At 33.2% G+C, this 26,505-nt stretch overlaps 2 protein-coding genes across 3 annotated transcripts in view; one reads left to right on the top strand and one right to left on the bottom strand.

The window, feature by feature from the left end:
• The first annotated feature begins 9,717 nt into the window (after positions 1-9,717).
• On the top strand, positions 9,718-11,105 carry LOC145635887 (chlorophyll a-b binding protein CP24, chloroplastic-like). Its single transcript, XM_081687258.1, has 2 exons — positions 9,718-10,074; positions 10,464-11,105. Exons 1-2 carry the CDS (start codon positions 9,839-9,841, stop codon positions 11,011-11,013), a joined length of 786 nt encoding a protein of 261 aa, XP_081543384.1. The 5' UTR covers positions 9,718-9,838; the 3' UTR covers positions 11,014-11,105.
• Positions 11,106-12,447: 1,342 nt separating this feature from the next.
• The window catches only part of LOC145635886 (uncharacterized), a 31,141-nt gene continuing 17,083 nt past the window's right edge, over positions 12,448-26,505 (bottom strand). The window contains exons 8-21 of one of the 2 annotated variants that reach the window (XM_081687256.1): positions 25,555-25,646; positions 25,354-25,452; positions 25,162-25,239; positions 22,114-22,198; positions 21,851-21,909; positions 21,648-21,717; positions 21,394-21,485; positions 21,025-21,087; positions 20,862-20,928; positions 20,128-20,355; positions 18,772-18,888; positions 13,816-13,968; positions 13,549-13,676; positions 12,448-12,929 (exon numbers count right to left, since the gene is read on the bottom strand). In XM_081687256.1, coding sequence (XP_081543382.1) covers positions 13,578-13,676; positions 13,816-13,968; positions 18,772-18,888; positions 20,128-20,355; positions 20,862-20,928; positions 21,025-21,087; positions 21,394-21,485; positions 21,648-21,717; positions 21,851-21,909; positions 22,114-22,198; positions 25,162-25,239; positions 25,354-25,452; positions 25,555-25,646 — 1,302 coding nt within the window. In that variant the 3' untranslated portion in view covers positions 12,448-12,929; positions 13,549-13,577. The remainder of the gene's footprint in view (positions 12,930-13,548; positions 13,677-13,815; positions 13,969-18,771; positions 18,889-20,127; positions 20,356-20,861; positions 20,929-21,024; positions 21,088-21,393; positions 21,486-21,647; positions 21,718-21,850; positions 21,910-22,113; positions 22,199-25,161; positions 25,240-25,353; positions 25,453-25,554; positions 25,647-26,505) is intronic. The other variant, XM_081687257.1, reaches the window with a different exon arrangement.

The raw sequence follows: 26,505 nt of genomic DNA, 5'->3' as shown, positions 1-26,505 counted from the left end.
GACTTTTTGTTGTTTTATTAGCCACATTACAAGCCTATTTTGCCCCATTGGTTACTAGTCCCAAGCTTGGCTTGGGGGAGCTATTAGTGAATGAGGTGAGGGAGTTTGTAGTGTGCTTATTATTTGCACAATTTGGGTGGGTTTTTGAGAAGTAGTTTTTTTTTTTTTTTTTATCATGTTTATTTTTGATGAGTTTAAGAGTTATATTTTCTTGGAAAAAAATAAATCATGATGTTATGAAAAAAAGAGAGAAGTTCAAGAGAAAAAAAAGTGAAAAATAAGTGAACTTCAATAAAAAAAAATTAAAAAAAAAAAGATCAAAAGGAAAAAAAATTGACTTCACTGAAAAATTCAAGTTTGGAAATAAAGTTTGTTTATTCACTCCACTTCTTCATTATTATATTTTTATGAGTTATATGTAAGTGTTGGGATTGTTTATTATGATTGGAGTATGTTTGGTGGATTTTTGTTAGAGTTGGTTATGTAAGAGATGTTGATCATTATTTATTTTGATCATGGGTTTTATTAGGATTTTCTCCCTTAAGCATAGCTTTTCTCTCACGTGTTCCCAAATGATTCCTACCCTTTACCCTAGCCTTACATTACAAGCTTTAAAGGCCTTCCGACCTTCGTGCATAGAATTGTATGAATGTAAAAGTGTTGTTTATCAATGCAAGTTATGATTTGACATATTTCGAGTAGACTAGTAGGATTGAGCGTTCATTGTTTTATACACACTAGAGTGTGAGTTGGGAGGGCATTGTTCACATAAAGGGGTTGGATGGAGAGCGATCGAGTACATCTTTTACTCGCCACAAAAATGAGAGTTAAGTTATGATTTGATTGGTTGATCTTGAAGCATGTTTATTTGATTTACCCTGAATCGTTTGTGCTTGATTTTTACTTTTTGGGGTGAAGCATATTTATTGATTCATTGATGAGATCTTTGCTTAGGTACAAGCAAAGGTTTGGCTTGGGGGAGTTTGATGTGTCTATTTTATATAGTATTTTACCCCCGTCCCTTGGTCATAATTAGTAGTGTTTTTGGCTCTTTAGAGCCACTTTTATTACTAATTGGTGTTTTCTAGTGTTTTCATAGATTTGGTTGACTTTTGTAGGGATTTACACTTTTGGAGTATTTCCCGAGATATTTTGGAGCAATCACGAGCATTGGAGAAGCAAGACCAGACTTTATAGCCTAGGACCGGTTAGAGCCATCGAACCGGTGATTAAGGGCTCGGTATAGGTGATACCGGGGCATTTGGACCGAGTAATCAAGACCCGAGGAGGAAACCCAGATTGGCCCGAAGAATTGGAGCCCAATCATAGTCCAATTAGTGGCCCAAGAGAGCCGCCCGGCCAAAAAGGTTGGCGCCCCGAGGCGCGCCCGGCCGGGCGGGAGAAGCTAAGGTCGGCGCCCGGTGACGCGCCCGGCCGGGCGCGAGATTCAACCTGGAGAGCAAAACGGCGCGCCCGATCAGGCGGTACCTCGCCCGATCGGGCGCATGTAATTGTTAGGAGACGATTAGCGTCGTTTTAGTTTGTTTTATTTTAGGATTTGTACGGAGTATAAATACTCCTCCGTAATACGATTTTAGGATCTCTCTCTCTCTCTCTTTTTTACTCTTTCTTTACTCTCTTAATTGTTTTCTTAGATTCTCTCTCTTAAACCTTTGTTCTTAATCCATTCTTAATTCCAGATTCGTTTGGTAACTATTTCTCTTCTCTTAATCTTAGTTGTTTATTTTATTCCTTTAATTATGTCTTGTTTTATTGCTTTGATTTGTTTAGTTCCTATTATGTGTGAGTAGTTCTATTTCTAGGGTTTATGGGGATCCATAAATAATATGAAGGGATAATTTATTGTTGTTAATTATCAATGCTAGATTAATTTCCTATTGATTGATTTAATGCTCTGTGACTAGATTAGGCCTGATCTTTTATGCATGAGTTTGACAATATTGATTCGAGATTCGACAGATGAGAATTGATGTTTAGGTCTAGTTTCAATAGGCAAGTTAATTTATAAATGGTTAGGTCGAGATTTAAAAGATGAGATTTAATACCGGTAAATTAATTGTGTGATTATAATACGTAGCGAAAGCCCTTTATAATCTGATTAATATATGCATTGATGAATGATTATTATATTCTACCCTGGAATATTATTTATTGGTGAACCTATGCCCTAGATCCTTTTATATATTGTTTTCTCCCTATTCTCAATCTTCGTAGTTTAGTTTCATATTCAACTTATATATTGGTTACTTCATAATCTAGATTATATTAGTTAATTAGGAATAGAAAGACTCGTTTCTCTGTGGATTCGACCCTACTTCCCTATCTGCATTAGTTAGAGGATTTAGGAATTACTTTTGATTTGGGGATACGACTTTACCCTGTCAGGTATATCATTATTTTAATTCATTAGATTAAGCAATAGACAAGGTTGTCCAACCCATGCTCCATTTGGAACATCAATAAAAGAAAAACCCCATGTCTCCTTTCGGAAACATCAATAAAACATCCAACGACCACGGGCGCGACTCCGTGACCGTAGCTAGTATGAGATCTCATCTAACTCCTAGTTTTGAAAAGCATTAGAAATAAGAGACTCGTAGATTAGACAGCCTCGAGAAAAGTGCACGGGTAATACCCCGTGTGCCCCAACACCTGGTTGTCATTACTCCAGATGTGCACCAATCCAGAGTTTTATTGCTCATCCATCTTGCACTTTACATGATTTGCAAGTTTAGACTTGGTGATGACTCTTATGCAAACAATACAATCAATCCAATATCAATTCAATCAAGTAAATAAAACAACTTTCCAATTTCAATTCTTGATTTATTAGTGACAAGCAACATTTATTATTTATTCCTTTAACCACCTCGGTGTATAAACACCTTGAGTGCATAAGGCAACCCAAAACCTTAACCTCGTCTTATAAGACTTGAATTTTTTCCTTTACTCATTCTATTTCAATAATCACGAATGAGTAATAAATAAATCATTTCACCAATCACATACCTTTGCCTCTAAGCACACCTTGCATAATTAGAGCATAAACAATACTTGCAATATAGAATAGTGCACATCATACGGAAATCACAATGTATAACCAAACAATTTAGCCCAGTCATCCCTATACATGATACTAAGTTCTCTATCCGTCCTTAAACATGCACAACAAGCTAAGGTTTCATAACTCGTACGTACCTTGAGTAAACGAATTGGTATGCCAATTTACTAACTAGGAATCACCTTCAATAAAATCCTCTCCTAAACCAAACAATAAGAATTCAATCAATACACAAGCAACATGATTTACAGCAATACTAACTAACTTTAAAACCTTCCAAATCTAATTAAACAACACTTTAAAACCTTCCCTTTAATTAAAATCAAAAGCTAATACATAGTTCTTTAAGTTTCCTTCATAAAAACCTTAAAATACACCCTTATACTTGAAATTACAACAAGTTTAAAGCTTACCAAAAATTTGAAATTTTATTTTAAACAAATATTTTGAAGTTATTGAAATCCCTATTTACCATGTAGTAGATTAGTAGACTTTCAACCCAAAAATCCACTAGTTTGAAGTGATTAAAGACTCCAAAAACAATTGATAAAATCTGAAAATTAAGTTATGAAACTAAACTTTAAAGTTCGAGCTAGGGATGCCCAGTTTCTCAAATTGAGAAACATAAGTTGTTTCTCAAGGGTCAAAAAGGTAACTTCCACTTGTTATTGAAGGGTACAAATGTAATTTGTGGGATGCTTGAGTTAACTCTAGTTATTTGGTGTTAACTCAACAAGTAAACAGATCCTACCTTCCTCCTTCCTCCAACACATCTTCATCCTGATCCTCTAACCCATCTCCAAGCTGTTACAACGTGCATTACCACCGCCAACGGTTTCGGCGGCGACGAAAACCCTAATAAAACGGAGAGAAATTAAGGGTATAGTTAACCCTAGAGGGTAATTGAGTTTTCCCTCCTCCATTAATTTCTCCATTGAAGCTAAGCACACCCTTCATCTCCATTGAAGCTGAGATCAATTTGAATTGATTTAATTTTTTTTTGCATATTAATTAGATAATTTGGTAACCACAATTCAAGCCATATGTAAGATCTACAGCTCGTCATCATCATCCGGCGAATTGGCCTTCGTCTCTCCTAGCTCAACCTGTACAATCCCCCTTTGTCTCACACTCTAGTTATTTGATTAAACTTTACATTGCAATTTGCATGGTTTGTAAGCCGTTAACGTCGTTACCGCTTCAATACTAGTTGGGTTAAGTTTTAACCCAAGGTTAGATGTCAGGTGTAGCTGGAGCAATTTTTTATTATTTGTCACGGATCCCAAAGCTACTTATTTACAAAAGTTGCCATTTGATAAACATTTGATGTTTATCAACCTGATCAACTTGAATTTTCTCTTAAAGTTCAACATTGTGTAATTACAAAATACTCAATAATCATTTAACGGAATTAGAAACATGAAAATATGAAACTAATACAAATCAAAAACCCAAAATCAAAACTTTAGAAATCAAAAATCTTATTTAACATCAAAATAATTAAACTTTAACATAATTTAAACATAGTATGATTAGGTAACTTGATTAACACGTTATGAACCCTAGCTAAAATCATGAAAAAATCAAGGTTTAAGCCCTAATTTTCATACTTGTAAAAATATGAAATTTTATTTCATAAATCAAATCTAGCATAATTCATAAATTTGTAGTCTTTTAGGATAGTTAATCATCATCAAACCATAAAAATAACAATTCAAAACAAAAACTTAATGAAGATTGTAACTTGAAATAATTTAACAAAAAGGAAGAAAGAAGGAAGGAGAGAGAGAAGAGGGCCGAACTGGTGGTTGTGGGGTGGAGCCGCGGTGGTTGCCGGAGCACTTGGGTGGGCGCCGGTGCAAGCAGCGGCAAGGTAAGCACATTTTTTTTCTTGGTTCGCAGTGGCATATCCAAGAATTTGAAACTGTGGGTTCGGAATCTTAAAAAAAAAACGATGATCATTGATGGGTGTCATAAATGGCACCCATTTGATGAGCATTTAGGTTGATTTCATCCTCTTTTCATAGCTTCCTTGCTCAATAAATGTTTAGTTTTATGCTTTGTTGCTTAGTTTTACCTTTCCTCTCTTATTTTGTAGCTTTTGTGTATTTCGTTGGTTTTCTAGCCTTTTCTCCTTTATTTGCTCTATTTCCGTGGTTGTAGGTATTGAACGAGGTTTGGGTCTTGATATTGGTAATATACTAAGGTGGAGAAAGCCTTTGGAGCAAGCTCACGGCATTTGGAAAGCTCAAGATGCAAGGAAGTGGAAATTCCAAGTCTTGGCTCTTGCGCTCTCATGACGTGCTACCATTAAGAAGTGGTGTACCCACTAATCTAGAGCTTAAGCTACTGCCATTCCTAGTGTTCATCATCATCATAGTCGCGCGACCTTAGCGAACGCACGAAGACGTGAGAATTTCGAAGAAACCCAGTGAAGCGCGGGCGCGCAAAGCTCGGGTGTGGCCGCACCACAAGGTGGCGCGGGCGCGCCTCCCTGGGTATTTGTTGCTCGGTTTTTGGTGTTTTCGTGCCTCTATAAATATATTTGTAACCCGATTTTTGGGGCAAGTTTAGAATAAGTTTCATATTACATTTTGATCATATTCTGAGCTTAGTTGAGAGCTTCTCTCTATAGTTTTAGGGTTAGTTTTAGGAGTAGATTTTAGAGAGAGAAAGTGAGGAATTTAAATGGTGATTGAGAGATTGAAGATTCAATGGTGACAATTGTATTGGAGATCTTCTCTATTATCAATGAGCATTTCTAAACTCTATCTCATTTATTGCTTTGTTTAATATTCATGTTTGTTTGATTTGTTTTGGATTTGTTTGGATTTTGATTTTTGATCTTTGATTAGAGTAATTGATCTTGATAGATTGTTGATTCTTGTTTTCTATAGTTGTTTTTTGATTTGATGATGTTGTTAGAGTAGTTTGCTTGCTAGGGTGATGGTGAAGCTTTGATGATGTGATTAAATTGGTCGATTGATCATGTGCATGTGTGTAAATGATTGAAGAATGTCCAACTTTGATTGTTGCACTAGATTGCTTTGTAAGTTCACATTGATACGGACAATTGATTTGTGGCTTGCATTTAATGATTGAGGTGTCTTGTGACGTTCCTAGCTAGAGTTTATCGTAGTTGACGCTAGTTAGACCTCTAGGAAAATAATTTGATATGCTCTTTTGGTTGCATGATTGGTTTTCCCTCGCATCACTCGACTTAGTCAACTTCCTATCCCAATTTGCTATGTTCATTGCTATTATATGTGAATCCTAATCCCTAGCACTTTATTTGTTCGGTTTCTTCGTTTAAGTAGTTGTTAGTGTCACCTCCTTTCCTTCGTCTTCGACCTAGCTTAGGCACCCAAATTGAAAGCACTTAGACATTACCGTTCCTTTGGGTTCGACCCTTGACTTACCTCTATACTTGTATTTAGGTAGTTAAGTATTTATAAATTTTGTTTGGCTTAGGGAGGATTAGTCCAACGACCGAGTTCACCCCACGTCAATCATATATTAATTAAATATTCAATACATAAGTTCAAATTTTTTTTATTACAAATGGATGGATTATACAATAAAAAAAAAAAAAAAAAAAGAACCAAAAGCATTCTTTGAGTTTTTGAAAGCGTGCTATTACATTACTACTTCTTTAAACCTATAATTCTATTGCAAAAAATCAATATTACACATAAAACTAAAATCCCAATTCCCCAATAAACTTTAATTTGACAACGTAAACTTCTCTAATAAACTTCTTCTTCTAATTTGACAACGTAAACTTCTTCTAGTTTAAAGAACAAGTAAAAATTTAAAATTCTAAGTTTCCACAATTCAATTTATCAACAATTCAAGTATTCAACAATATATCAAAACCAATTAAACAAATCAATAATTAATCTAATTATCACTAATTTTTAAAAAACTAAACAAACAAATAAAGATTTAAGAGGAGTAGAGGAATAAGAGGACTCACGAAGAATGGAAGAATATATCAAAACCAAAAGGAGCTTCGAACCCAGGACTCACAAACTCAAGGAAAAAAAAAAATAAAAAATATGAAGGTTGTTGGAGTCGAACCCAAGATCTAAGGTGCTTTGCTACTCCAAGACCCACTCCCTTACCAATGCACCAGGGTTATGCATTTGATTATTAACCTCACAAAATTTGTTTTAACCCTTTTTTTGTTCTGTTTTTTTGTAAAAAAAAAAATAAAAACTAAAACTTATATTTTTTTTTCAAAAAATCTATGGGTTCAATGAACCCCCTTGAACCCCCCTAGATCCGCCCATGCTGGTTCGTGAGAAGGAAAATGAGAAGGGGAAATGGAGGAAAGGGGAATACATAAGATTAGAGGGGAAAAATAGGGTTTGTGGGTTTATTTTATTTTAATAAATAAAGTGGGCTTAAGTTTCCTAGTTTTATTAAAACTAGGATTGTTACTTGGACTTAAAGTTAGTGGGTTTTAGAAATAGAATAGGCTTTGCAAATAATGAGTTGGACTTGCATAATCATTCATGAAGTAAATATGAGTAGAGAAATAATTTAATAAAATAATTTTATTAACTTTATAAATATTATATTTATTTGCTTATATCATAGTAAAATAAATTATGTAAATAAATTATCAGAATTCAACATTCACATAAATATATTAAAATATAAATTTAAATTTAACAAAATTGCCGGGGATTATAGCGCCCACTCCTAAGCTAGAAGCGTCTGCTCCTGAGTGATGCGCACCCGCTCCTGCGGGCATCAGAAGAAGGCAGATTCGAAGCTGCTTAGGAGGAACACCTGCTCCTCACAGGGTGCACGCCCGTTCCCTTGCTCCACAACATATGGCAGAATTGATCTTCAATGGGAGGAGCGCCCGCTCTAATGAGGGTGCATGCCCGCTCCTCCCTGCTTCAGCTTAAGTCAGATTGTATCGAAGCAGCTTGGAGTGCCCGCTCCAGCTTGGATGCACACCCGCTCCTCATAGGTTTAGGATTTTGGGCAAAATGTCTTGATTACGGAGGAGCGCCCTCTCCAAGAGAGGTGCACGCCCGCTCCAGGCAGGAGAAGGCTCTCCTTTCTTTGACTTCGATCCTTGAAAATCATTCTATGCTTTGAGTGCTTGTCAAATTGAGATATAATACCTGCAAAACATGGACAAACACATACGAAGAGGGAGCGAGGTCGAGACACAACTTTTTCATTCAAAAACGGGTTAGAAAAGGGGGAAAAGATTGCAAAATCGGGTTTAAATTAGCACAATAAGTGGTCAAATAAACAACTTATCCGGGGGGTTGGATTAATGAATAAGTATATACCCTTATTTTTCAATAATTATGCGTATGATTTTTTTGCCTATGTTTCCGCAATACCTCCCAAAGTTGTGAGTAATTCGAACCGGAGGTAATAAATAAATATACATACATACGCATTTTAAAAATATTTATTTTGCTAATAATGGATTTTCATAATAAATTCATTTTGCAGATTAAAAACTTAGCCAGATTTAATTTTTTTATAAGTAAATATAATTTTAATTAAAAAATAGTTATTCAAAGTTACTGTGCATAGCACAAAACTTAACCTAATAAAAATTATAAATAGTGACATTTGAAATACTCCATATATAAATCGAGAAGAATAAAACAAGATCTCACTAGACTTTTTTTTAGGGAAATCTTGAAATATATAATACAGTTGGTTAACAAGAAGAAAACGATATAAATTTGTTGGTGAAACATATATAAGTATACATACATACGCATTTTAAAATTTCTATTTGCTAATACTTCCTCCGTTTTCTTTTACTTGCTACACTTCCCTAAAAAGGAAATGTCACAATACTTGCAACACACTATAAAAGGAAAGTTACTTTAAGGAAAAATATACTATATCCCTTATTTAAAGCACACGACCCACTAAATTACACTCCTAACAATCACTCATCCTATTTTAAAGTTTATTATATCATGTAAATCTCACCTTTTCTTAACTACCGCGCTAAAGGATGTGTTGCATCTAAAAGAAAACGGACGAAGTAATAGATTTTCTAATAATTTCATTTTGCAGATTAAAAACTTAGTCAGATTTAATTTTTTTTTTTTTTATAATTAAATATAATTTTAATTAAAGAATAGTTATTAAAAGTTATCGTGCATGACACAGAACCTAACCTAGTAAAGATTATAAAATAGTGACATTTGAAATACTCCATATATAGAAGAATAAAACAATATCTCACTAGACCTGTTTTTTTTTTTTTTTTTTTTTTAGGGAAATTTTGAAATATATAATAGTGAGAATTTATGGTCCATATCTTCCATCTTTAAACACATATTTAAAAGTGTTAGAAAAGAAATATTGGGTATACGAAGATAGTTGCCCCAATTACAATATAGTTGTAACTTGTAAGCCCATAAAAACCACAAATGATGTTACCAAAGAAAGTGACTTAGAAAAACAACAATTTATGATAATACACCTGACTCCAAAAAACATCAAAATGTGGATGGAGTCTAACATCTGATTGGCTCCTTATCTATCCACCATATATCCATTTACATATCTTCCCTAGATTTCACTCATCCTACTTGGCACCTCTCAAGATGTCTATTTTGATCTCCTCAACCCCACAAATTAGTTCATAAAATCAGCACTCTTAAGAAAAAATCTTTCAGAAAAACCAATTACACAGCCTGAGTTATTAGAAAAGAGCAGACTGCTTGAGTCAGCAGCAAATTCAGGTCAGAAACAAGAAAAATGGCAGCAGCAACATCTGCTACAGCTGTAGTAAATGGGTTTACCTCGCCCTTCGTGTCGGGCGGGAAGAAGAGTAGTCAGTCATTGCTGTTTGGAGCTGCAGTTGTTAACAGCAAAGTTACAACAACAACCAGCAGGAAGTTGGTTGTGGCTGCTGCAGCTGCCCCTAAGAAGTCTTGGATTCCTGCTGTTAAAGGTGGTGGCAACTTCGTTGACCCCGAGTGGCTCGATGGCTCGTAAGTTTTCTCTCTCGCCAATCAATTTTACTTTGTATTCTGTTTCTATAAGTTCTTCCTGGTTTTTGTACGACAATAAAAGAGAAACATTTAAAAACGGATGGAGTATTAAATAATCAAATTAGTCTACTTTAGTTTGAAATTGTTAATTAAGTTTACTTTATAAATTATAGCTTAAAAGATTGTTCATTATATATATTTTTTTTTTGGATTCTTTTTTATAGGAAGAATTATTTTTGTTAATATTTGTTGTTGAGTTTATTACAGTTTGATCAATAGTTAGATTTGTGTGTAAAACTAAAAATGATTGTCAATGTGAGATTAAGGACTTTAGATTTAAAGTACGTTTATTAATCTTTCCACTAATACAATTTCATGCTAAAAACCAGACTCCCAGGAGACTACGGATTCGACCCACTAGGACTAGGAAAGGACCCAGCATTCCTAAAATGGTACAGAGAGGCAGAGCTAATCCACGGGAGATGGGCAATGCTAGCAGTTGTCGGGATCTTTGTCGGACAGGCATGGACCGGGATCCCATGGTTCGAGGCTGGTGCAGACCCAGGCGCCGTAGCTCCATTCTCATTCGGAACATTGCTAGGGACTCAACTCTTGCTCATGGGATGGGTAGAGAGCAAGAGATGGGTGGATTTCTTCGACCCCGACTCACAATCCGTGGAATGGGCAACCCCTTGGTCAAAAACTGCTGAGAACTTCAGCAATGCGACAGGAGAACAAGGTTACCCTGGCGGCAAGTTTTTCGACCCGTTGAGCTTAGCAGGAACCATCAATAATGGTGTTTACATTCCAGACACAGAGAAGCTAGAAAGACTGAAGTTAGCAGAGATTAAGCATGCTAGAATTGCTATGTTAGCTATGCTTACTTTTTACTTCGAAGCTGGACAAGGGAAAACTCCCCTAGGAGCTTTGGGATTGTAAACAAAGATTAATTCCCTTTAATTGAGATATTGATCTGGTGTAATTAAATCAAAAAAACTAAAATGGAAACTTGACATTTGGTTTCTACTAGTGTTCTTACACTCTCAATAATCTCCACTTTCTTGTCTTAAACAAAATTTTCTCTAACTTCTAAAATCATCAATAACATTTCAAAATTTGTCACTTCCCAAGGCTTTTCCTGCAATAATTTTTTATATTCAATGTCAAAATTTGAGTTTCGTTACTAAGAAATTACATGCCACATTGATGCTAATATTCAAGTTAAATTGATTATTTAGCTATTTCAATTTTCAAAGAACATAACATTTTGCTCTAACGTTTTGTTCCTTCCAATATATAGGGGAGGGATCTGGTGAGAATAGGTTCAAATGTGAGAATTCATACTTATATGAGAACTGATTTATAATTTCAAATTGAGAACACCTTAGTACAAATTTATAACATACAAGTAAAAATTTAGAACATGCGACTCAAATTTAAATTTTGAACATATGGATAATAATTTAGAACATCTATGTGAGTAATAATTTAGAACATTTGATTTAAGAATGAGAACATATGAGTAAAAATTTAAAAAAATCTGCTTTATGAAATTTAGAACATCTGAATTAATATTTAGAACATGTGAATAAAAATTTAGAACACCTGGTATTAAATATAGAAAATAAGAGTAAAGATGTAGAACATCTGAGTAAAAATTTAGAACATACGAGTAAAAATTGGAACATATGCTTTCAAAATGTATAACATATAACTAAAAATCTTATAACACACGCACGTTTTAAAATTTAGAACATGTAAGTTAATATTTAAGAATAAGTCATTCTAAATTTATAACATTTAACTTAATTAATTTAGGGTTTAGAACATGTGAGTACTAATTTAAAACATCTGATTGGGAAAAAGTTTAGAACATTATATTTAAAATTTAGAGCATACAAGTAAAAATTTAGAACATAAAAAGTAAAAATTTAGAATATAAAAAGTGTTCTCACATAAGTAGAATTCTTACATAAAAAAGGGGTTCTCGCAAGAGCCTTTCCCGTGAATTATATATATATAATTCCACTGGAAACATATCTAAGTTGGAACATAGTATATACTATGTAGTATACTCCAACTACTTCTTAATTGTTTAAGTTCATTATCCCAATTTTTCTTAACAAAGGGGTATTTCGTAACTTTGCTTTTTATGTTCTTTGTTAATTTCCATTAAGACATTTTAGCAAGATAATGTAAATTTCTTAAGAAACAACTTTTAACAAATTTTTGGTTTCCATTGGATCATATAAGACATTTGAGGAAAGAGAATGGTTCCCCAAATACATATAACTTAAAAGGATAATCAACATTATATTACTTAAAGAAAACAAAACACAAACCAACTTATAAAAAAATAAATCACATAAAAACAACAACAACCAAGCTCTCAGATCGTGTAAACAGTATAATATGTTAATATGATGCATAGTATTCAAGTAACAACAGAGGCTTCCCCCATGCAACAAAATTGGGAGATTTTGAAAAATATTAGCTATGATTTCTGTATTACAGCCAAAATTCTCTTGGTAATATACAAACTAGTCTTGAAATAATCACTGACCAGAAGATTACACATTATCAGCTAGAAGGTCATGATCAATTTTGTACAACTTGTGATTCTACAACACTGATAACAGCGAAACAAGGAGCAGCTTAGGCATTTTGCATTTTGCATTTTGCATTTTGTCAGCAATATCTATGCTGACAGAGCATGGTTGACAGGTAGAGCACCTAATTGCAATAGAGTACACTTACATGAAGCAGCTTTGCAAACCAATCGAGTACTTAAGTTACATCTAAGACCATTCAATAGATAATACAATGTGCATGAGCCTATCAGCCTATCAAACTTCCTGTAAAATTCAAGTCAACAGCAGTCTTAGCAAATGAGAATGAACTGCAGATCCTTTCAAAGAAACGTATGAACAGCAGATACAGCAGTGAAGATAATAATAGTCATAGTCTACAAGGAAACATTAACAACACCCAATGCCTAAGTCTTAATCCCAAAAAGATGGGATCGGTTACATGAATCAAGATACCCTACCCTTCCTCCATTTATTTCTATCAAAATGATCTTTGGGTATTGGCGTCCCTTGACTTCCTTATTGAGCAAACAACACTATTTTAGCAAAAAAGTGACATTACAAAAAAAAAATACCTAATATTCCTGCATTGGCTACCTAAAATTTTCCATTCTTGAAAAGGGTGTCAATACCTAACCAGTAAGGTGATTGAATGCCATACTGACTAAAGCATTTCCATAGAATATTGAACAAAATCTAGGAGTATATAGGAGAACAAAATCAATAGAGTAAATAAACATATACGAGTACTTGAACAACATAACCCAAGGAGAAAAATAGGTAAAGCAAACAAACAACTTTCAGCACGCAAAAGGTTGGTAATTTTGTATGCTTGATATTTTTGTCAGTTTAAGCTCCTTCATAGAAAACTTGCCAAAACAGATACCTTACAAACAAAATATACTTTGCTCCATTTTAAGAAGTTGGCACTGAATTAGATTTAAGTCTCATCTGAACATCATTGAGGCAAGCTTGGAGAGCCTTGAATTCTTCAGTGTCTGAAAATGAACTTGCCTGCAAAGCACATAAAGTAATTACTTCATTTCTATATTTTTTTTTCCCTTTATTTAGTTGGGAAAAGACTAATAAATTTGATAAATATACAAAAAATGAAGGTTTTGAAAAGAATGTGTACTACAGTCCAGAATCTTGCCTGCTTGATGGTGTTACGGAGATGCATATCAGCTGCGTAGAGCTCTCTACGGCTTTCAGTTGAAGATGATATTACCAAGTATATCTTACAAAGCTCTAAGGATGCATGTGCATACTTTCTAAACTGGACAATGTCTTTCCAAACTTCTGATCCCTAGGAAGACAAATGAAAAAAGAATAAGAATGTATGAAAAAGAGAGCATTTATGTCAGCAGCAAAGTAAAAATTCAACATACCAAACAGAAACATAAAATATGACACAAAAAAGGACAAAAACCTGTATGTGGGATCTTGTTAGATCTATAACGATGTGTACTTTTAAAATATCAACTTTCTATAAATTTTACAAATTTGTAAAGATAGTTAAGAGAAGGCCCGTAGATAAAGGTGTGCAACCACCCCAATAGTACATGGCCCGTGCTTTTAACATAAAAGTAAAATATTCCCTTTTCCTAGTAATTTCTCTCACCTCTGTGTTCTAGGAACTATGAAACTTTACCAATCTCTTCAATCAATTCAATTGGCATAGAAAATCCCAGTCTTTCAATCTCTAATTGATTCTTTTAAGCCCTTACATTTTCTACCTTTTCAATAAACATTCAATTCTACCATCTTCCTCCTAAAACTAAGTACTTTGTTGTGTTGTTTTCAGCCTAGTTAAGAACTGCTTTTTTTGTTTTAAAAAAACACATACTTTCTCCATTTTTATTCACTTGCAACACACCACTTTAATACGCACTTTAAGAAAGATACTAGACTAGGTAAACAGACAAGTTACAACGATATAAATTATATGTCCTATTCTACTCGCATCCTCATATAGTATGCCAAACAGGTGTGTGGCAAGTATATACACACAAACACTCTCTTTCTCTCTCTCTCTCGGTTCTTTTTTGTTCTACTCACCTTCTATTTTAGTCCATTTTCTTTTGATCTACTTACCTAGTCACCGCGCTAAATTTTATTATAGCCTTACCACCATCTTACCCCTACAGCCCAACAATAATTAGTTAATTACAAGTTTCCACTCACTCTCATTACTTTATTTACATCTTTCCTACACATATCCACCTTTTTACATTCTCTCTAGGTTTATCCCTATGCATAAAAAGGCTCAAGGCGCACCGATTAAAACAAACACAAACAGAGGGAATACTCATCAATTATCCAAATCTCCACCGATTTTATTTTATTTTATTTTTTTTGCTTCTAATATTATGGAGGAGCAAAATTTTTGAACGATTGAAAATTCACTTTGTAAAAGAACTACTCATAGTAATAATGGAGGAAAAAATTAAAATACTAATTACAAAAAACCTGTTGAATTGCCTCAATTGAGTAACTGCTAAATATTTTATGACTTAATTATGAAATTCATGGCTTAAATCAATCAACTTTTTACTTGGAATTTCACTACCAATCTCTATTACATTAATTTATCGAATTTTGGGTTATGTTAAGTAAAGTCTTGTTTAATTCACCTTATTTTTGCTTATTTGATCTAATGTGCTCACCTGATCTTTGTCTGATTTGACCTTATGTGTATGATAATGTATAAACAAAATATATATTAGGTGGGATCTTGTTAGCTTCGTAATAATTTTTTATTTATTAATGTACAATTTTCAAAAAAAAGAAAAAAATTTGTGAAATTATAAATATTTTGTAATAAAAACACACATAAAACGAAAAAGTGTGTCAAAATAAAATGGCTTAAGTTACAATTTTCACGATATGGATTTTGTTATTCTTTTTTTTTTTTTTTTAATTTTTTTTTTTTTTTTTTTTTTTTTGGTTTTGTTATTGTAGTTTTGTCAAATCATTTTGTTGGCTTTTTTACCTTCTTGCTAAATCAATAATTATGGGTTAAGAATATAAGTTAATATATTCCTAACTTGGAATTCAAATTTGGTAATTTTGCATAGGGACCATGAGAAGTTTAAGATAGCTTTAGATATTATAGTCAAAGTTTTGCATTGACAAGTGTAAAAAGGTAATATCATTTGGGCATAGAGATAGTGACAAATTAACAATTAACGATGAAAAAGTGATTTAAGTATGTAATCTTAAAAGTCAAGCAAAGTGATAAGTAATAATCAATGTATGAGTAGAATCATAGAAAATTCTAAAAATTAAAAATATTATAATACTATTATACACCAAATTAGTAATTTTTTTAAAAAAAAACATTACAATTTACATACTTGAGTTAGACCTACTGCTCGAAGATTTTGTAAATTGAGTATAAAAGAATGATAGACACTACGGTATTAAGAGTAACCTAGGATCTCACATCAAAAATTGGGTAATTTAAATTCACGTTATCTAGTGATTCTATCAAGAGAGTTGAGTTATATTTGATAAAAGTGTGGGAGCGACTTAAAGAAAATAATGGGTTATGGTGGGTCAGACCTCCACCTATGAATAAGGGTGTAAACAAGCCATGTTGAACACTTTCTAGTTCTAGTTCTTGTTCATTTTCATTTAACTTAGGTGGGCTTTCAACCAAGATTTGAAATTTGTCCAAGCAAGGTTCAGTTAGGAACTTATATTAGTTAAATTTAGTTTATAACAAGGTTTTACATAAATGATTTTTTCTTAAAACAAGATTTTTGCTTTTCAAAAATCTTAAATCAACCATATAATCATAAGCTCTAATATTTAGATTCTCCAGCCTCAAATAATTGTCATATGTATCATTTTGGTTAATCCTTAATTGTCCTATTACTTAAATGGAAATTTCACTCATCCAACACATTTGATATGGACCCCACCACTATCTCACTTAGACTCTCTTTCTTTTAATCTCATGTGATGTGAGACCATTCACTAACCCTTTCTCAAGCAATAAAATTATTTTTTTCACTTTTCAAGTATCTAACAAAAAAACCTATACAGGCTTTATACTTGATTAGGGATGGCATGTGGGTATTAAAATGTGATTCCCGCACCGCACCCGCCCCAGTTGGAGCGGGTATGGGTCCAACTTTGATGGGTAAGTAGACGGGTATGAATACAAAAGTCATAGCCACCGGGGGTAGCGAGCAGGTGTGGTGGATTTGATGTCATACTCATCTATTATCCAACTACCCGCCCAACTATTTCGCTTGTTTGCCAGATACCCACCAACTTATTACTACTTTATTTTTTAATCATAAATTAATCAGAAATTATGTGTTACAACAATTTATATAGGCAAAATGACATTTTATAGAAAAATTACAAAACAAATATTGTTAAGTTGGCAGGTAAAAAGCGGGTGGTGGATATTCACATGGGTGGTGGATCGGGTGTGGATCTAGGTTTCTAGGCGGGTATGGGTGTTAAAATTTTACCCATCACAGGTAGGTGGAAGATATAAATAATTTTGGCGGGTGCGGGTATGGGAGAGGGGGTACCTGCACCCATACCGCCCAATTGTCATCCCTACTCCCTGGTTACCAATTGTCATCCCTACTCCCTGGTTACCAACAGACCCCCTCCCCCATACCCGCACGGCCGTACCGCCCAATTGCCATCCCTATACTAGAAACGCTTGCCTAAACCTATGAGTACAATAATTTGAGGACAAAGGGAGCACTTGATAAACCTACTTATTCAATTAACAATTGTGAATACTTTATTAGCGTTTATTTTACAAGCATTAAACTCTCTTTATAAATGAGTTTGCTCATAAGCATGAACAAACGACATGCCATCTTAAACATTTTGGGGCCCTGTGCTATTTATACAACTATGTAGTATGAATTTTGTTAGTTATGTTTTTTTTATACAACAGCTAAACACAGTAAATCGTTAGCTATTACAGGCTTTAAACTTAATAGGCGTGCCTAAACCTATGGGTACAACAATTTGAGGACCAAGGGAGCACTTGATAAACCAACTTATTCAAATTAACAATTGTGAATAATTTATTAAGGTTTATTATACAAACTTTAACTTTCCTCATAATGATTTTGCTCATAAGCATAAACAAATGACACGTCACCTTAAACATTTTAGGGCCCTGTGCTATTTATACAACTATGTAGTGTAAATTTTGTTAGCTGTTTTATTTTTTTTGCACAACAACTAAACACATAAATTGTTAGCTATTTTATTTAAGTCAAATAAGATTGAGAAATTTTTGGAGTTTTTTGACAAAATTATAAACCGAAATACCAATAGCCAATAGCCGACCTGTCACATAATAGCCAATAGCCGACCTGTCACATAATAGCCAACAGCTGGCCTGACTAATAAGCTTGTTCGTAAACATATATAAATGAGCAGTTCAAGAAAAAAAAAACGAGTTGTTTATGTAGTTTACACATGTTCATGTTCAAACTCAATTATCAATCTGGCTTTAAAATGTTCAAGCTCGACCCATTTATTAAAACAAATGAATATAAACAAGCTTGATTTTTAAAATATATAATAAAAAATAAAAACAGCAAATAGATCAAACTGATAATTGCTACCCAAGTTGAGAAAAATGACTTTCTTAGCCAAAATGATTTACTTTATGTAGCAACACTATCATTTGTTTAACATACCCAACAAATCTACTTCTTTGTCAAGATGAAAATGTGACAACCAAGAATACTCAATCCTACCCATTAAAACAATCAGATAAAATATGACCATCACCAATAGAAATCTCAAGCAAAACATTTCCAAATCATTTTTGCAGCAAATGAAGACAAAATTCACAAGAATATAAACAGAGATGCTCTCTAACAGAATGACTAGCTCCTAAGCATGCATCTCCAAATCATTGAAGAGTGATGGTACAATTATGTGACAGCATCAGCAATCTTTCATGCTTAGAATGAGTTAAATTAGAGTCTTTTGAACACCAAAATAGGTTAAAATTTTCTAAATTTAATTCGTACCACACCCCATATTGACACAAACACCCTCTTTATGGCTTTAAATAAAGTACAGGATAAAGATGAATATTGTCGAGATGCAATACCTGGTAAGCTCTAACTTGCTTTAACAAGGCCTCTGAACACATTGTAAGATCGCCCCTCATTTTATGCCACCGAGCATACAAGCCCCATATATCTCCATTTCCTACGGTACGAACAACCTGTATATGAAATATATTTTAACACTTCCAATAAATTATTTGACTAAACTCTACACCCAAGCTCAACGATTCCGATTAAAACAAAAGATTCACGAAAGAACAGTAGCCCCTTTAGTTAGAAAAAAAAGGAGTAAGGATGTAATTAAAAAAGGCTACTTCATTGCACAGTATCCTTCAAAGTACACAACCAATTTTATGTTGGATTAGTGGAGTAAAGATGAAAAACCAAAGGACACCTAGCAAATTGAAACATAAATTTTTAATACAAAAGAAAAGGAAAATTTACCGATTGCAGCCATTTAAAATTTGTATTTTGTAAATTGCAGCCATTTAAAATTTGTATTTTGTAAATTGCAGCCATTTCAAAAAAATTTGCAAATTGCAGCCAAAAAAGTTCGTATAAATTGTGAATTGCATCCCAATTCAAATTTTTCATCGGTTTACCTGTCGAAAAATATTCGGTTAAGGTTTTAGGAGCCATTTAGCCCATAAGGATCCGAATTGAGATCAAAATTAGCAAAAAAATAACATAAGTGCCACATTTTGCGTAACAAAAATGTATCGATTTGTGGGTAACTATTTTTTTGCTGTAAAAACAAGGCACTTACGTTAATTTTTTGCCAATTCCGAGTTCAATATGGCTAAAAACTTAACCAGACATTTTGTGACACGCAAACTGATGGAAAAATTGAATTACGTTGCAATTTACAATTTATAACAACTTTTGGGCTGCAATTTACAAATTTTTTTTTATAATGGCTACACTTTGCAAAATACTAACTTAATGGCTGCAATTTGCAAATTTTCTTAAAAAAAAAGGAAAAGAAAAAAAAAGGGGGCAAAAGTACTCCGAACCTGCTCAAACTCTAACCTATTGGTGCACCCTCCAACCAAATTCTCACTTTCTTTGCTGCGTACAAACAACTTTTTCCACTATACTCTTTTCCATAGGACCAGCATTTCCATTAAATTTAGTCTTGTTCACATCATATAGCTGTCCTAAGAAAGCGATTGTATATTGCAATAGCATTTTCTCCTTTGCAAAGATTTACATATGTACCCTTTCCATATGAACGTTTCACCACTAAACTATGCTGCCGCTCCACCAAATTTAGCTTTGTTTATAAATATTAAATTATTTATTTTCCTTTTTCTGGGGAGCCATTATGAAACTTAGCCTTATTATGGGGTTTGTTATTGAACTGAGGAATGAAAGTAACAGCAACAATATTCTCATACCTGCTGGAGAACCTTCCCTAGCAACTCCATCAAGTACGTTGTGTCACGTGATTCTGCCACCTTAGATCCCGAAACTGTTTGGTCGGTACAATCTTTATCTTCTTCAGCACTAGAAGAACATGGTGAAGAAAACCTTTCTTCCATTTCTTGCACTATTCTCTCTAGCAAATCCCCATCATATCTTTTATTTCCCGTGAGATCTAACACCATTTGTGCTGCTTTTAATGCCTGTCAAATATCATTTTTTTGTCAATTGTAAAGTACGTAGTAGAGCATTATGTTTGATGAAACATTCAAAATTAAAAAATAAATGCAATATAATGGTGGTTGTTGGCAAGACCAGATGAAATTGCATAGTTACTATAAACGTGTCTTGACTTCTCTTTTGATTAAAAGGAGTTAAGACTCAAGGAGTACTTAGAAAAATAATAAAAAATAAAAAAATGATTAGGAGCCTTCCAACTCAGAATTTTTTTAATATAAATCACAGATACAAATTAGGCCAAGTTAAATTTGATTCTAATAACGGCTGGTAATGGTTAAGTTATATTATGGAGCACTTTGAAAACATCAGTTACAATTTGCAAGTATAAGACACTTTGGTAGGTGAACATCTCATACAGTGCCTTTACTTCAGAATAAAGTTTCCAATGAGTTCTAAGTTATTACTCAATTCCATATGATTTTAACACTGTACTCCAAAAGAATGAGAGAACTCCCACTAAACAACCAACCTCAAAAAAATTGCCAACATCAGCTGCAATTTGACCGTAGTTCTCCCACATTTGCCAATTATTTCTTCTGCAAATCAGCAAAGCAATAAAATATTAAAATAAATACATGCATACACAAACAACTAAAACATATCAGGAACATGTAGAGTTAAAGTTGACAAACTTGAACTTCAGTGCTTCTTTGAATGCAATGAAAGCCTCCTGACTTTTTTTCCTTATCATATGTCTGTAAGAATTGAAGGTAATAAGCCCATCAAAACAATGTCAGCCTGTAAAACTGATAATGCACCAACAAAGTACAGTTCATAAAATCATAAGCAATCTAAAATGAGCTATGCAATAGAGCGAGTGTCCAAGTTCAAAGAGAGTGCTGAGTAAAACACTGAAAATAATTTACAAATGAACTCTGATTACGAGATCAACTAAAAATTAGGCTGAGATCAACTGAATTCGAAGTGCAACAATCGACATTTGAGAATGTTTTTATTCCACAGTATAACACTAGAAATTGACAAGATAAAAGAGCACATACAAACAAGCAATATTGTTCCAAGCCTCTCCATTTTCAGGATCAAGTTGAACAGCACGAATAAAACCATCAAGTGCCTTGTTGACATCCTTCGCCTGCATAATTTTGCAGCAGGACTCAATCAGATTCAGATAACTTCACAGAGCATTATTCAACCTTAAACTTATGGGCTTCCTACTAGGGCAACCACTACCACACATTCAACAAGTCAAAGAAAGTTCATTTTTTAAGCTATATACCTAACACAAACTCGTTACCTTCAGTGCAGCAGCTCCAAGAGCAAACCAACCATCTGGATACAGTGAATTCAATGCCATGGCAGATTCCCTATATGAAATAATGCTATCTTTAGTAGAGAGATGGGAAATATCTAGGCAGGCTGTAAGAGAGCATAGTGACACAATTATTTTATTTTATTTTATTTTATTTTATTTTTATATTTTATTACTAGGTAACATACCATAGAACTTGAGACTTTTCATAATCTCCCTGGCTGTAAGCACGGCGAGCAAGTGATCTCTGTTGATATAGCAACAAAATAAATAAAAACCACTCAGCTATATTTAGCTGAACTGCTGAAGTGAATATTCACCAATATTAAATGGTGAATTCAGTGTATTGCAAGAAATTTACTATAGCCCATCCCTGATCCAGTGCACCCTAAGAAAAGGAAAGGAAAAAAAAATCACATGCAAGTTGATAGAAACATGCCACAGAACGTACCTTAGCTCTTGCACACCTATCATTAGAAACCTCCAGAGCTTTCAAATAACAGGAATCATCATTTGTAACACCACCCAATGAGCACCTTGTAAGAAAAAGGCAGTAAAAACAATTGGGAACTATAACACATGGCAATTCATGATATAGCATTTTTATCTAACTGATATTTTCCACGAATGAAAAAAAGTCGGAAAATATTTTAAAAAATGATTGCTAAAGATATAGAACAGTAAAAATATGATAGTAAGCAAATAATTATCCCAAACACTACGCTAAATAATGACTACAATATCCTCAGTGTTTAAGACATCAAACAGCTTTGCTTGATTTGTTATAGCCAATCCCCAATCATGATCCATTACTAACTTACTAAGTCATTCCATAGATACAACATGATTACTTTTTTTTGACAGAATATAACATGATTACTACCATCACAAACTATTAAAAATACAACATGATTACTACCATCACAAACTATTAAAAAATAAAATTCACACAACTATTGTAACACCCTGAGCACCACATAGCCACCAAATGCACATCCTAGACTGATATCTAGCCCCATAAACTAACAAAGGTTTTTTCGGTGCATTTTGTTATCACTCGTAGGCGCCTTGGGAAACTTCCTAGGAGGTAACCTAGCCCTAGAGTAATCTAAGCCAAGCACGTAACTGTGTAGAACACTAGAACCTTAGCATATCTGTATATGACCTCCCTGAAAGAAAGTTGTACCTTCTTGGTATGAGACAATTAGCAGTACATATATTCATACTTAATGAGAAGCAGAGGTATCACAACTATAACAATAAAACTAGATAAATCTAAAACAAGATAGTTGCAACTGCAAGTCAGATTCTCTTGAACAATGTTCTGATGCAAACATTTCCATGCACAAGTATGTGTACTCAATTTAATGATTAACGTATTACAGATTATAAGCGGTACAAAATGTTTTCCTAGAAGTTATTAATGATTTGAAACTTAATATTTCAGTAATAAATCACCCATATACCAAACTGGGATAGCTAAACAAATGCAAAGTTCTATTGCAAAACTCTGGGAAGAATTTCTCTTCAAAGTCTTCTTTGACCCTTCAGAGATACACCCAAACGCTAAGATGGATCCCAGAAATAAAGTTTCAAAATGAGAATTCATCCGCAACAGATACGAAGTAGAGAATATACCAGAGAGAATCGCCTAGGGTGTTTTTGCCACGTAAAAAGAAGACCAAGTGAGGCTCCAGTAAGGAGGGTTGAAGAGTGTCAAAGTGTTGGGATCGCGAGGCGTAGAGAAAGACCTAAGAAAACTTTGAAGAGGGTGATTGAGAATGACACGACTACTTTAGGGATTGAAGAGAAGAGAAAGACCTAAGAATATATATATATATATATATATATATATATATATATATATATATATATATATATATATATATATATATATATTCTAAATTAAAATCTAGAATTCTAAATAATTACTCACATGTTTAAAAATCTTAAATTAGTTCTAAATTTTTAATTTTAAATTGTATGTTCTAAGATCTTTAATCGCATGTTTTAGATTTTAAATCATATGTTCTAAATTATTACTTATACGCTTCAAACTTTTACTCACATGTTCTAACTTTTATTTATATGTTCTAAATTTTAAATTAGGAAATCTTAATTTTTACTCACATGTTCTAAATCTTAATTCAGAATACAATCAGGTTTTTAAAATTTATAGTTACACCTTCTAAATCTAAAATTAAATGTTTAGATTTTTACTCATTTAGATATTAAATTTTTTACTTATATGTTCTAAATATTAAATCATGTGTTATATTAATCATACGTTTTAAATTTTATTCATATGTCCTAAATATTAGATCAGTTCTCATATAAGTATGGGTTCTTTTATATATATATATATATATATATATATATATATATATATATATATATATATATATATATATATATATATATATGTTTCTTTTTCACATTATTGAAGAAAAGTGAGGTTCACATGATTTAATATACTTTCAAATGGGGTGAGAAGTTGTTAAGAGTAATTTAGTGGGCTATAAGCTTTAAATAAGGGAAATAGTACATTTCTCATTATAGTGTGTTGCAAGTATTGTGACATTTCCATTTTAGGAAAGTGTTAGAAGTATTAAGAAACAAAGGAAGTATTAGTATTTACTCTAGTTATTTACTCAAATCGTGTTTTGCATACTTTACTTATTTCCGTTGCTAAAGTTTTCTCAAACCTTTATGTTTTACTCACATGTTTTTCCTCTCCTTTTTATCCTCTTACCACTCTAATAAAACTCTCGTAAATTTTATTTGTATACTCTTTCTGTTTTCACTTTACACACTTTATTCTAACTTTTATACAATTAATTATTTTTCTATGCTCCTTTTTCCTCTTCAAACAGTTCCTTATGATGATTCATGTTAGTCAACCCCAAATCATTTGGGGACTAAGGCTTTGTAGTTTTTGTTGTTGTGGAGAGGCCATACATAACGAAATTAAGAACTGAAACTCTAGCTCCCCCCGAGAGTGCACCACTTTTCTTATAAAGTAGTCTTATATTACTTAAGACACTTCTATATAAGAAATCCACTATTTGTTATTATTTTTCATTAACTTTGGGAACATTTTGCTAGTTTGCTTACTACTTTTAAAAAAAAAAACGACACTACCCAACTACAATAAACTTTAAGAAAACGACACACTACCCAACTACAATAAACTTTAAGAAAAATAATACCAATTAAATGATTTAGTTAATTTATTCACCTAATTTCATGCGCTAGTCAAAGTGGTCCAATTAAATCGAGAAGGAAGTACATAAGAAGAGCAAAAAAATAAAAGCCCTTCATAGAATCATAAATATAAAATTTAAAAAGGGATTATTAGAGGCAAAATACAATTTGATACAAACAAAAATCTCAAAGCAAACTGAAGATAGTACCTATATAATAGAGGCTTAGCTTAAATAGCATTATCAATTAGCTACACTAAAAAAAATTTAAAATTTGGAAATGCAAGATATTATACCATAACCTTGGATCAGAAGGTGTTTCCAGCAGCCGTGCCTTGATTAGTTCAGCTGCTGCCGCTTTCTTCTCCAATAGGCTGCAATTAACATTTGCATTACTTTCCTTAATTGATTCTATAAAATATGGAGTAAGCCAATAATGACAGAAGAAAGAAGATGCGATAAAATGCATTTATTTATCTTCACTATACCGGTAGCAGTATATCAAATTATCCCAAAGTTCTAAATCTTCAAAAATTCCAAGGGCTTCGGCTATCAAGCCACGACCAATGAGAAGCTCACCATACTCCCTAAAAAAACAGAATTTTAAATTGAAATTGTAAATTCAAAACAGTGGAAACTTACGCAAATTAACAAACATGAATAAAAGAAAATTTACATAAGAAACGTACTTTCTGAGTACAGGTACAGGCGGTATAAAGACTACAAAACAGGAATGAACCCTTTCCAACACTTGTGGTGACTGCTCATAAAGATCTTGAACCTGTAATCATGGGAGCACAAAAAGGAAAAGAAATGGCAGCTGTAACCAGAGCTTTGAGCTTCTTTGAGTATAAAAGAAAAGCACAGGTGAAAAAGGTGATAGGTTTGGGGAAAATGATCTTCTAAGATTACACAAGTGTCAAAAAAAACTTCTAGCAATTATTACCCTGGGACTCAGCTAGTAGTGTCAGATGACCAATTGTACAATTATTTTACTTGACCAATTTCTAGACCAAAGAAATGTAGAGTGTAAATTGTCTAAATCAGATTCCAAAACACCTCTTCCCTAACCTCATGTAAAGAAAATTGTCTAAATAACACAAGGTCCAAGAAGATCACAAAATCATAATTTTAGTTGAAAAAGGCATAAGTGAGCACAAACAGAGTGATCTCAATATGAAATTAAATCACCATTCCTCCACCACTCCGTTAAAATGGAAAAAGGGTTTTGAGCTTTTAATTTTCAACCTAAATTACCTAGATTGAATTTTTCATAGTTCATAATCACTCGTAAAGGCTCCTAGCAAGGGGGTGAAACTAATACCTATCCTAAAACTTCTGATAAATCTTCCAAATATATCCAAAGGCTCACGCTTAGCCTCCAAGAGACATCCTCAAAAGTGTACTTGATGAAGCCCTCTTCTCTTAAACACCAGAATCCTTAATCCTACAAGTAGATTTGATATTTTTAGGTAACACCTCGTCCAACCCCATAGTCTTTCCATCCACAAGTAGACTAAATTGCAAAATGGTCTACAACCCTAAACAGGCCAAACTTTGCAGCTGTACCACATGGCTAACAGGAATTTAAAATATCGATTACTCCTTCAACGACTTAATGGCTTCCCAAATTTGTTCTT

The sequence above is a fragment of the Chenopodium album genome, chromosome 6, assembly GCF_948465745.1.
Source record: "Chenopodium album chromosome 6, dcCheAlbu1.1, whole genome shotgun sequence".
In the NCBI taxonomy this organism is placed as follows: domain Eukaryota; kingdom Viridiplantae; phylum Streptophyta; class Magnoliopsida; order Caryophyllales; family Amaranthaceae; genus Chenopodium; species Chenopodium album.
This window is presented reverse-complemented; position numbering and strand designations above follow the sequence as displayed.